Source organism: Triturus cristatus, chromosome 9 (assembly GCF_964204655.1).
Source record: "Triturus cristatus chromosome 9, aTriCri1.1, whole genome shotgun sequence".
Taxonomy (NCBI): Eukaryota; Metazoa; Chordata; class Amphibia; order Caudata; family Salamandridae; genus Triturus; species Triturus cristatus.
The window spans coordinates 1,049,902,731-1,049,916,074 of record NC_140592.1 but is presented as its reverse complement, the minus strand read 5'-3'; the positions used below and the strand labels follow the sequence as shown (position 1 = coordinate 1,049,916,074).

Genomic DNA, 13,344 nt, shown 5'->3' with positions numbered 1-13,344 from the left:
GAACTTACTGCACTAGATATCTCCTCCACACAATAGGGTCGGCACCACACCCGTACTGCCTGAGGCGCTGTGGGGAGGAAGGTACATTCTTTCATACTTTGTGAGAATGTCCCAAGATAACGGAATACTGGGTGCAAGTGATGAGGACCATATCACAGACGGTGGAGGTATCGCTGGCTCCCGAACCCAGGAGATGTATATTAAATGTGTGGGAGCCGAATGATCTTACACACCCAGCACAGGAATGGGCAACAATCGGGATAATGGTGGCGAAGCGCAACATTGCGCAAAAATGGGGTGCGAGAGAGACACCATCGCTTGCCGCCTAGTGTGGGGATCTTGATGTTGCCATGGCGGCCGAAAAAGCAGTGTTTATCAATCGTGGCTGCCCGAGGAAATAGAGCAGGATATGGGGGGGCCTTGAATAAGTACAGGGGATACATTTGTGAACCTCCAGACATAAGAGCGGAGGGGGACTCGGACACTGAAAACGAGGAGGAGCTGGAAGTGTAATGGGGGAGGGTTATCTTTTGCCGGGGCATCTGTGAGGCTCGAGCACCAAGTGCCACAACGTCGAACATGCAAAATGTAACATTTGGAAGTATTTGGATAAAGTACCTAATTTGTTTGTGCCTTGAATGCAAATATAATAAGTTTTCCACAAAAAAAAACATACTGTTTAACACTAGCAAAACCACAAAGACTCATCAGTTATTGTTATCTCAAGTAATTATAACTCGTACCCTAAGGTAACTACAACTCGCGCCCCTTACCATGCACTGCTTCCACCCTCGCATATTGCATCATGCATGATGTGTTTGATGACTGCATTGATAATACAAGGGTTGTTGGCTTCTTGTTCCTTTGCTGTTCCTGAAATTGGAATTTAGTTTATATTGTGGCTGCTCGGGCATTAGAACCATAGCCAAAACTGTCAATTCAAGTGATAAAAAGTGATCCTGTTTGTTATTTCAGTTTATTTTGTTTGACCCAGCATCCCATGTCACGCTTTGTTTCTGATCCTAGCACCTCAGCCCTCCAGAGTAGATTTATTAGTCTATATAAGGGAGTGTTCCAAGAGACCTATAGAGTTCATTTGTTTCGGGTCTCTTGTGTTCTGGTTTCTCTAAAGTCCCGTCCGGAAGATGTAGGCTATATCTCTGGCATAGATTCTTCAGGACTGGTTTTAAGACTGGCATGGTTTTATCTAAAACAGGAATTTTTCCCACTTTCTCTGGCACATAACGCTGAATGTCGGTTACTGCTCCCTGAACCTCAGTTAGTCCTATTTTTTTTCTATCCATTTGGCTGAGTCTGGTACAAGACACCAACAGGCACAGCTGATTCAGGAGTCTGAACTCATCTACCTTGAATGCTGTGTCACACGAATTCGCCCTGGATATTTTGATGCCCGGATTCATATTTAAATTGGTAAAAAGGTTGATCAGTAGGTCAGGTTGTTTATTAAAGTTGCAAGAGCTGACATAACATGACAATGTGCTGCTATTTCCAACAGAGAGTTCATGGTGGCATGAACATTTGTAAAATATAAACCTGGAATAGTCATTATTATAGAAGGGAAAAACGCCAGTGCCATGTTAGTATATTTTGTCATAATGCTATTGGATTGGCTCACAGAATGCTCACTAATTGCTGTTGAATAAAGAGAGAAACAAGCCAATGATAAAGAAAGTCACTCTTTTTCATGAAATAAGTTAGCACTTCTCTGTGGTATAGAGATGACGTTTGACAATGTGAGTGGTGCTCCAGAATGTATTTACACAGTAAACCTTTTCCAGATTGACTGCCAAACTTCTCAATAGTGCCAGACCTTGTGTGGCTTAATTTGCTACAAACGTACAACCAAAGCGAGAAACAAGTCATGTACTTGTTGTGAATGTTTTTCCTTGTGTTCACTCTCTTCAGCCTAGCGTACATACCCCCCACGAGCCCGAGTCATCTGCTTCCTTGTTCATGCTCCAAGGAAGTTGCATGTTAAAAACTGAATTGTGGCCAGCACTAGTGATGGAAGTAACAGTCTGTGCTTACGTGGCTGTAAGGGTGTGCAGTACAGTTACCTTTGAGCTTTTCACCTGCAGTCCACGAGTTTGTGTAGACCTTCTGTCTAGGAAGCTTGGGAACAATTGAATTGTTATTCTTCTGAAAGCTGCAATATGCAATCTGTATGTGGCTGGAAGATTGTGTAGTTACTGAAAGGATTGAAAATGTCCAACCCCATGGGACCCACGTAGTAGGGGAATACATACCAGGGCACCATATAGAAGATCAAACTCCATATCGTTCTGAACTGGGAACTTTGTCTTTTTTTTATGCTTGTGAGTTAAGATGTAAATGATATTGTGAAACAAAGCTGATGACTTCACATTATTCTGGTAAAGACTGTTTATTAAATCACATGTTTGTGCATTTTCTTTCAGGTAAACGGAAGCCATCAGCATTATCTCTTCCCACTTATGACCATGTGATAATTCAGGAGCACAGTTCCTGGACTCCTCTGTCTGGGTGTTCTTCCACAGATAAGCCATTCAAGCAGTTTTCCTTCAGTCCTTCTCCTAGTCCAGCAATTACTTCTCCAGGCAAATCCGGCTGCAGGAGTCCACTAAGTCCACTTGAAATTGAGAAATTCCACTGGCCTGATGTGCGAGAGTTGAGATCCAAGTATACTTCGAAGCGAGGCCCGAGCAGGGTGAAATCACCTCCGGTTAACAGGAGTCACTCTGTGCCAGATAGCATTGCAGCTCATTATCAGAGTGATTCTGCCAGCATCCCGCATCTGGTACCGAAGGACCGTGTTGGGCGTTCAGGCAGTATGAGCGTTAGTGAGATGTCAAACTTGCCACTGCAGTCACCTAAGGAAGGGATTCGACATTGTAACATTAAAACTGAACCACACAAAAAATTATCTGGTGTCCATTCTCTAAACCCCACGCTAGCCAAAGGCCCCTCAGAAGCCCTGTGTAAAAATAGTCAACACAACCAGGGGACAGATGGGTCTTATTATGTAAGCGCAGAAGCTCCATTGGAGAATGACAAAAAGGTGATTGTTATGGAGAAGGCGTGTAATAGAGACCTTCTGGAAAACCCTGTAAGTGATGGTCCTGGCATGGAACAGGACGACAGCTATGTGCATATCAGGTCACCAACATCCAGAGAAAAGATATCGCTCAAGGCAGTCATCGAGCGATGCAAGGCCTACCAGGAGTCTGAAGAGTACATCCAAAGGGAAGCAACACAGGAGGAGGAGGCCAAGTCCCAGAACTCAGTGAACACACACTCTAACCAAAAAGAAGCTTCTGTACAATTGCTGTGGGAGCAATCAGATCAGGATAATCAGAGCCTCGTGAAAAACCTGCGGAAGAAATTTCAGACACTAAGTTCTAGCAGTTGATACGATTTTGTGGAAAGAGTTATTTGATACAACTATCAGTTTAGCTTAATTCCGTCTGCTTTTGCAATAAAATTCTGTATATATTTTCTTCTCTGTCAAGATGTGAATTGATCTTTGATTTGATCTTGAAAACTGTTTTGGTTTGCTGGTTGATTGGTTGGTTGCAAAGCACCAATCATCAGAACAAAACCTATTTTCTTATGAGTTTCAGGAAGCACTGATGTAATCTTAACTATAACTCCTGAAAAGTACATGCTGTTGTAAATGTGCCTATTTAAGCTAAAATGGACATTATGTATATAAGTATATATATATATGTATATATGTCGCAATAGTCATATGAGAAATACGGTTGTAAAGTACATATTGTAAATTATCACAGATTTCAATGCCATATACTGTCAGTGGGATGGATGGAAATAGTGTTTCGATCTTAGACTGCTTAAAAGATGATTTTTTTTAATGCTATATGTGAATGTGTTACCTCTGTGTAAGCTTCCCCTTGCCTGAGCTCAAGAAGAATGTCTACCCTGAAGATTAGTCAAGAGGGCAGCATCCAGGAACTGATGCTCAAGGCCACATTAGAAAATACAGTTATCCCTTTCCTTGTGTCACGTGCATGCACTGCACGCTTTAAATGTTGCCCATCTTTCTTTGTCAGAAAATAATGTATTGAGCATTTGTACATTGTAATGTTTTAATAATGTTATTTTCATCATAAAATTACGGTCTATCAAGATTTATTCTTGCCTGTTAATATTATTTGGGCTAAAATAAATAGATGTCGCTCAATGAGGGATTTTGCAATAACTTGCCTCTGAGCATCACTTGGCCAGATTTACAGTGAATGTTTTCTGGAAGATTCCTTCGGACTTATTTTCTTTATTAGTGTCCGCAGTATCTGCTGGGGCTCTTTTCCCTGTACAATAATTGTTTTCTTTGATTTTTAAAATCTTTTTCTAAGCAGTTCCTTGTGTTTTTTTACTTCTACCATCAGGGTAGATTGATTTCTGCTCAAGCCAGATTGATAGCCCCTCAAGAGCTGAGGCTCCTCCCATCCCCAACTTCAAACCCCCTCCACTGCTGAGTCTGTTTTTTGATGTTTGGGGCACCTCAATATTTAGCTTTCATAACTTAATTACACAGAAGTATCTGGGGCAGATTTACATTCTTTTTTTCACATGTGGGGTTTTTAAAGGTACTTTGGTTTTGCGAAACCCAGAATATAGCCGAAACAAAGCAGTATTTTAGTTTTCAAGCAAAATGTCCTGTGCAAAAAAGTATGTTTTTTTCAGAGAATAACATTCACAAAAGGATTGCTCTGTAAAGATTGCCCTACTCCTTGTTTTCGGCAACAGGCAGTGTGTTGTTTTTTTTGTATCATATTTCTTGCAGTTTTGTGAGTGATTTCAATCTAGTTTATGTTGGAAACAGATGTGAAACCCTTCAGTGAGCTACACATTTCTAAAAAGGAAACAGAACTCTGAATTCAGCAAGGGGTAATTTGTGTAGATTTCTCATGGTTTTCCCAACGAGGCTAGTTTGTGAAATCAAAAATTAAGCAAAATACATAGGGCAAAATAGAAATAGGAGACACTTTTTATCTGTTATTTTTTGCCATGATGGCTCATCTGTAGAAATAATAAGCTGTTGCCCTCGTCAGTCTCTTCTTGTCACAGGAGCTATATAGTGTTTATTGGTTGTCCAAGGACACGCATTACCAGAACTGGTAATGATTTTTCATTGTGTACCAACTAGGGATTAATTAATATAGTAAATTCTAAAACCATGAAAATGGGTGTAAAGGAAATCTACACATGTTTTTAAATGTGTGCATGTTAGTGTATTTAGGATAAGTGGCTATTTGTCCAACTCAGAAAATTGTCATGTGATTCAGAGGGATTTTTATTATTCTTTCTTGTACACCTGCTTACATTTGGTAGCCCAAAAAGTTCAATTCTGTGTTACCACACTATTCACTATAAAATGGTACCCCACTTGTGTGCGTGAGCCAATCGCCTGCAACCGGAAAGGCCCCAAAGCGCAGCTAAGATGCATCAAGATTTTCCCTCTCAAATACACTCATTCTGGCAAGGTGGGTAGCTGTGATTTTTGGGCCCGGGCTCCGCGGACATCCAAGGAAACCTATCAACCCTCTACATTCCTTAAAAAATAGATGCCCAGGGGAGTCCAGGGTGGTGTGACCTGCAAAGATCCCACTAGGTTTTTTGTTTTTTCTTACTTAAAATCCACAGTAAACATCCAGCTTTGGCTACAACCACAGCATTTGCTGCTTTCTGTGAGGGGAAAGTTCTGAAATCTGTAGGAATCCACAAACTTTCTTTCAGCTAGCTTAACCACCCTTCTCTTGATTAATACAGTACTTTTCTTGTGTGAGTGGGCCTTTCGCTCGCACCAGGAACTGGTCACTGCTTGAAGTCGATGTGGTGTCAATGAAGTCTTCATATGGTTACAGTCCTGGTCTGGTCCTATGATATAATGCGTTGAATCCAACCACAGATTTGTGGTCGCTTTTCAGTCAGGAGAAGTGTGGGAACGCATGGTGGAAGATATTGGCCATTCACAGGAAGTGGCGGAGTCACATTGATACTTTGATATTTGCAGGGAATTCTGAGTAAGAAAATGCGCTGGTATCTATGCACGTCACACCATCATTGATTCTTCTGGGTCTCTAGGTTTCAGAAATGCTCTGGGTCATTAGAGTCCCCTGGCAGCTGGCTGACCCAGAGCCCGAATAATGCAGCCATTCGCTGAGAGGAATCTTTGGGTGTGGTTTTGACCTAAGGGCTGGCATAGAGGTGGTAACCCCCCATTCTGCCCCCCACCTCCCTGGGGCAGAAATATTCTCTGGTGCCTGCAGTGAGACCCAATGCAACATTAGCTCAGCACCCCATCTAATTTCCTTTCTCGTTTTTCCCCATGGGAGACTGGTTGGCTTCAGCCACCTTGTAGGACAGATTTGGAGTGTTTACCATTTATCTCTCCATCCAGAGGAGTGAAAACGGGGCACAGGTCAGACAATCGGGAGGAACAATTGAGAAGCATTTCTGTCCTCAGTCTGGTGAATGAGACATTCCTGTCCTCTGCACTGGTTGGGTACTGCAGAGTAAGTCTCATCAAACACACTTTAAGGGTAAAAGATATTTTCACTTCTAAGTGAAACTTTGGCGTGCAAATACCTTAGTTTGAAAATGTGTTTTTCTGAGTGACGTAGTTCACTCATAAATAGATTTCCTGTTAAGGACAATTCAGCAATAATTTCCCAATTCAGAAAATCTCCTCAATGAGGTGGACTATGGGAGGTTTAGGCGGGGGCACAAATCTTTCCAGGTAGTTTCCCGCTCTGAAAGAGATTTACCCCGGTTAGGCTGCTGGGGTATATCCTTTTCAGGATGGTACTGGAAAGGGATCCCCCCTACAATTAGTGGAGGTCTAAGGGGGAAGGCTTTATATATATATATTATATATTACCTACTGGCAGTCGCCAGTAGCTAGTTATAGTTAGGACCACGTTTCCATAGGAAATCCGCAACATTCTATTTTGAATAACTTTGGCGCCGGTCGACGAATCCTCGCGAATTTTTCAAAATAGGTGGGGCGCTCCGCTCCTACCCTGAAAGTCTCGGGGGGATTCGTCAAGCGGGGGCTGAGATAAAAGGTGGGTCCCAAAACGCGTTTTTCCCATGCATTTTTCCATAGGACCTTTAGACACAGCTACAGCCCGAACGGCTGAACAGAATTACTAGAAATTTGGCAGAGAGGTAGTCCTCAGGTCAAGGAAGTGCCTTTTGTAGGTTTGGTGTAAATCTGTTCAGTAGATTCTGAGAAAATAGCCTTTAAATCAATATATATATCTGAGCCAGCTTACGGTGCGCTTACGGTACGCTTACCGTACGCGTACGGTGGCGTGCGCGAGCGCGATTCTGATTGGCTCTTAGATCTTAGTAAACATTCGAATCGGCCGAAACCAGGAAGCGGCGGCCGCCATTTTCTCTCTCGCACTGAGAGTGTGGATTAAAATACAAAGCACAAAAACATGTAAAGGGGCTGTTTGGACAGCTCCAAAACACCTAGCCATGTTGAGGGAGTCCCCAAAGATCCCCCAAGGCCAAAAACGGAATTTTTATTTTTTCGCTAACTTCGCCGATTACGCTTACCGTACGCGTACGGTAAAAAATTTTTAAAAAATAAAAATTATCCACACTCTCCCCACCCCGTGTTTCGGGCACCATTTGTGCATGGCTTATCAGCGGTGTGAAAAATTTAAATATTACCTTTTAAAACGAAGTGCATCATATGTCCTCCATGTGCGCACGGTGCGCGAAGCGCATCGTGCGTACATGGCCCATCTAGCGTAACGGCGCACCGCGTGCTCACTGTGCGCGCGCGAAGCGCACGGTGCGCGCACGGAACGAACTGCGTTAAGTGGGCGCGCACGCCACGAATGGCGTAAAGTAACTTAGCATTTAAAAAACCGTACAAATTCACTGAAAAAACCATAGGTTTCACACACGTTATAGTTAGGAATTAGCATTTAAAAAACCTTGCAAATTCACTGAAAAAACCATAGGTTTCACACATGTTATAGTTAGCGGAAATTTTACTGATAAAAAACCAATGAAATTCCCCCGTTATAGTTAGTGCAGGCAACTATAACTCACGCGACCGCAATCTTCTGCTGATGACATATGTGTCTTTATGAAAAAAAAATATTTGTAATATATGTATAGCTAAAAATTTATGGAAGAAGACATGGGCAAATAAGTGTCTAAATACAGTATTAGCATCAGCAGAGGATTGCGGTCGCGTGAGTTATAGTTGCCTGCACTAACTATAACGGGGGAATTTCATTGGTTTTTTATCAGTAAAATTTCCGCTAACTATAACCTGTGTGAAACCTATGGTTTTTTCAGTGAATATATATATATATATATATATTATCTACTGGCGGTCGCCAGTAGATAGTTATAGTTAGGACCCTGTTTCCATAGGAAATCCGCAACATTCTATTTGGAATAACTTTGGCGCCGGTCGATGAATCCTCGCGAAATTTTCAAAATAGGTGGGGCGCTACGCTCCGCTCCTACCCTGAAAGTCTCGGGGGGATTCGTCAAGCGGGGGCTGAGAAAAAAGGGGGGTCCCAAAACGCGTTTTTCCCATGCATTTTTCCATAGGACCTTTAGACACAGCTACAGCCCGAACGGCTGAACAGAGTTACTTGAAATTTGGCAGAGAGGTAGTCCTCAGGTCAAGGAAGTGCCTTTTGTAGGTCTGGTGTAAATCTGTTCAGTAGTTCCTGAGAAAATAGCATTTAAATCAATATATATATGTGGGCGGAGCCTAACCACACATCTCATCCTGAGATCTGATTGGCTGTCAGCACTTCATCCAAGAAGTGTTGGCAGCCATCTTGGGACCAATATACATGATGGCACCTCATTAAAAAGCATTGCAGTTAATAGAAGGTTTTAAGACTTTAGTTACATTATAAATCATTTGTTGATGGTACCATACTCATTTTAGGAATTGTGGTATGTTCTAAGGTGATTTCACCATGTGAAAAAGCCTTCTGCTGGGATATCATGATTGAGAGAAAAATATTTTCTCATGCTTTTACCACAGAGGTTTGGAAGGTGATCTATAAGCTAAACTGAGAGCTTATTTTCTGTAAATTCACATTATCTTTCTCAGTCATGTGAGAATGAAGTCTGACATTCTCAGTAAAACATGTACATCCAACAAGGGCAGAGACTGTCAGTTGATTCCTTTGTGTTCTACTGCAGCTTTCCAGAGTGTTCCAAAGAACTACTAGAGCGCTAACCGTCCTACTTATGATAAATGTATGGCACACCTGAAGCCATCTTGCTTGGATTAAAGTGGTAACTCTTAAAACATTTAATTTAAAAAGGAACAAAATGAGGGGGTTCATTTTTTCATAAAAAGTATGATTAGTGCTGCAGAAAGAAAAATTAGGGCACATTTTGAGTGACTTCTCAAATCCTCTTCTATTTCATTAAAAAATTCTGACATGCAGACTGAAACATGCACTTTCAATACCAGCAGCAGTTTTCCCTGGTGAGCAGTAGCTTTACTACAGTGATCTAATGAGCAAAAAGAGTGCTAACATTCTGATTTTATGGCAAATGTGTGACACATTTGAATGCCTTCTTGATGGAATCAAAGTAAAAAACTGAAAGCATTTCCGACTGAGGAGACTGCAGTACATGAGGAAATTAGGAAACTTCATAACAAATAAATCTCCCAAGATGGCCACCGGAGACAAAAGAGCCCAAATGTAGCCCAAAATCACCCAGATATAGCCCAAATATAGCCCAATGACAGAAGTGTGCAAAACACTTATTATTTTGTGTTTTTGCAGTGTTATATAGTGCAGACTTGTCAGGTATTGGAGTGCTTTACATGAGCATTGGTTACATCACACAAGAACAAATTCATTTTGGTTGTAGACATGGGGAGACTAAGTGATTTGACCAGAATCACAGAATGTCGAGCTGAAGCAGAAACTTCAACCTGGTTCCCCAGTTGCAAAGTCTGCAGTTCTGGAAGTAACACCACATCCTCTCCCCTAAGTGCAACATTTAATCAAGTTGTCAACTAGATAAAAAAACATAAAGATAACAAATAATTTAAAAGTGCTTTGTCGCTATTTGAAAACTCAGAAAATATGTCCTTATTTTAGACTTTTAGAGCACTAACCATAATTTTGAAGCCAATAAGACCCTCTCATATATGTAATTTCTAAAGGAATGCTCTAGGTATTACAGTTTTGATTACATTAAGATGATGTCAGGCGTTCCACACTTTTGTAATAAATATAGAATGTTAGCAATCTAGTTGTTCATTAGGATACTGTTGAGAGGCAGAGGCCAGGGGCACGGACTCTGAAAATTGAAGGCAGGTAGGAGGGTGCAAAGGCAACAATTTAACCACACTGAGCAGGCAGGAAGGGCCGTGGAAGCACAACAGACTATGGAGGGCAGTGGAAAGGGGGGCAGGGGCAACAAACCAACAATACAGGACTTGCAAGAGAGGCTGTTGGAGGGAAGATCTATTACGGGTCAAGGAAGCTAGGGGCGGTCCCCAGAGCCCCGGGAGCCACCACAGAACTGAGCAGGAGAGTGAGTCAGGGACAAAAGGGGCACCTTAATTTGAGGCGGGGTGCCTAGGAACGCTTGCTCCAAAAATGAAGAAAACAGACATATGAGACATGGAATTGGAGGCAGAATACAATGGCAGTTTAATGAGAAGATGCAACTTCAAAGAAACCGCAGAATAGAGACATAAAGTACAAAATACAGAATCCAGATAATCATACAGCTGTCATGATATTCTCTGTATCTCAATTAATGGACTGACAGAGAGAGAGAGAAAACACATCTATAAATGCATCATGAGAAACAAGTTACACCAAGGAAAATGTTACCTAGGGACACTCACATTTACTCTTAGAGCAAGCATTCCTGCAATTACAATACAACATCTTTTAAATGCAAAAGTAAAGAGAACAATGGTTAAACATAACATGACATTTCATATAGGTAAAATAGAATAAGATACTTCAAGCAAAGCAGAGCAAGACATTTTAAGCAAAGGAAGACAAGAGCTCCCAGTTCTTGGGGAAAACCTGCACAGCCTGTTAACCTACATACAGACGGCGAGGTTGTCCGTCGATATCTGTGGGTGCTCCCTTTTTATATCATTTTGTGGGCTCCTTTGCACGCTACATCTACCTACGTATGCTACCCAAAAGCTTCGTCTGCAGATTTTAACAGACATTTCGTCATTTACCCACTTAATGCTGACAATGGACTGGGTGAAAAGGTCAGTCTCTCAGGCCAATCGCTTATCGTAAGTTCCATAGAGCAAGCAGAAAATAATGGGTGTTGTACAGGAATTCAATATATTCATGTATAAAATCTCCTCAGTTCTCCTAACTTGACGCTCTGCGGTTGCCACTTCCTTAAAAGCGGGAAACCTGCCCAGGAAGCAAGTACCAGTCCAGGATGCAGCCTACTGTATGTCGACAGCTTCAGGGGGATGTTGAACTTTGATACCGAGCACGGAGCACTCGGGTAGGGTGGGGGCTACTAGTTTGGAGCAGAAGGCCTCGCAGACCTGCCTTCAGACTGCTATACACTAAAATTGCAGAGCTATGGTCAATTTAACAAAGAGGCCTACATATTGAACAGAAGGGCCTACACAGGGGTTTTATGCTGGCTGAGTGGTAAGGATGTCTCAGGATAATTATATAGCAACACAGGACCCGCTGGTCAATTTAATACGGCCTACAAATGCGGCTGGCAGGGCAAGGACAAGGGTCTCATACTTCAGGTGTGGACAGAACGGGCCAGGGGCCCCCTGTGATACAAAATCTACCCTCCTTCAAGGCTGTGGCAATGTAATAGACCATTGTGGGCAGAAGGAAGAGGCAATGGTAGTACAACCATACATGCCAACAGACCCGATACAGCCAGGAAACGTCCAATGTTTTTAAGCTCAAATGGGCTTTATTTGATCTGTCTCCTGTCTACAATATCCTCTTTTTCAATGTAACTCAAAGGGGAAAATCAATACCCCAGTTTTTTTTCAAAATCTCCCTCTTACCAAGTTCAAAATGTTCGCAAGTATGGTACATTGGATCATGGAAGGAAATGGGATAGGGACATGGACTTGGATAACAGAGGACAGGAGAGACATGGAGAGGTGCACCAAACTGACCCTGCAGGGCAGGCATCGGGGTTTGCAGCAGCACAATACACCACACAGGGCATGCAGGACGGGAGTGCAGCACAACAATCCATAGAAAGCAAGAGGGAGGGGACAGGACCATGCACATGGACAACAGAGAACAGAGGGGCAAGAGGCAATGGTAGCTAGCTGACCATAATGGACAGACAGGAGAGAAGGCTGCAGCATAACAGACCATAAAGGGCAGGAGGGACGGATCAGGGGCATTACAATGGAACAGACAAGCCAGGAGGGAGGGAGTAGGGGTCTGCACATGTAAACAGGGGGCTGGGGGCAAGGGGGCAGGGCAGGAGCAGCAAGATAGCCATGGAGGTCAGGCAGGATGAGCACTAGAAGCAAGACACAACATGAAGAGCAACAGTGAGACTGTGATGGCATACACACAGACCATGGAGGGAAGGTGGGAGGGGGTCAGGGGCAGCTAACTGACCACACAGGGAAGGTGGGAGGGGCCATGGCAGCACAGAAGACCATGCATGGCAAGTGGGAGGGTTAGTGGCAGCACAATGGCTATGATGGGCAAGAAGGAGGGTGCAGGGGCATGTACAAAGGACGATGGAGGATAGAAGGGAGGGTCAGGACCTGTGCACAGACAAGAAAGTTCAGGGGAAGGGGCCTCACAACAGACCACACGGGGCAGGCAGGAGGATCAGTTGCAGCACAACAGACCAGGGAGGGCAGAAGGGTGTGGCAGTACAATGGACCATGTAGGACAGGAGGAAGAGGATAGAGGCATGGCATGTGGACAGGCAGGGTGGAGGTGGCAGGGACAGGTTACAGTCATCTGACAATGCTAGGCAGGTGGGAGGGGAGTGGCAGCTCAACAGAACACTCAGAGTAGATAGGAGTGGCAGGTCCATGGGACATGGTGGGCAAAAAGGATGGAGCAGGGGCATGCACAAAGACATCGGAGGGCAGGGGGAAGGAGAATAGGGGCAGCAAGCTAAGCACAGAGTTTAAGCAGGAGGTCAATGATGGGGCATAGAATTGGGCAATGGAGGGCAGGAGGAGTGGACTGGTACATCATACTAAATTGAGGGCAGTGGCAGCACATCAGACCATGCATGGCAGGAGGGAGGAGGCTAGTCCATGGATTCACACAACAGAGGATAGGGAGGAGGGGGATGGGGCAGCAAGCTAACTGT

The 13,344-nt window shown here is 43.4% G+C and overlaps 1 protein-coding gene across 1 annotated transcript in view; it reads left to right on the top strand.

The window, feature by feature from the left end:
• The window catches only part of PLEKHG3 (pleckstrin homology and RhoGEF domain containing G3), a 582,108-nt gene extending 578,612 nt beyond the window's left edge, over positions 1-3,496 (top strand). The window contains exon 19 of the mRNA XM_085626917.1: positions 2,439-3,496. Within this exon, the coding sequence (XP_085483043.1) occupies positions 2,439-3,409 (971 nt within the window). The 3' untranslated portion in view covers positions 3,410-3,496. The remainder of the gene's footprint in view (positions 1-2,438) is intronic.
• The last annotated feature ends 9,848 nt before the right edge of the window (positions 3,497-13,344 follow it).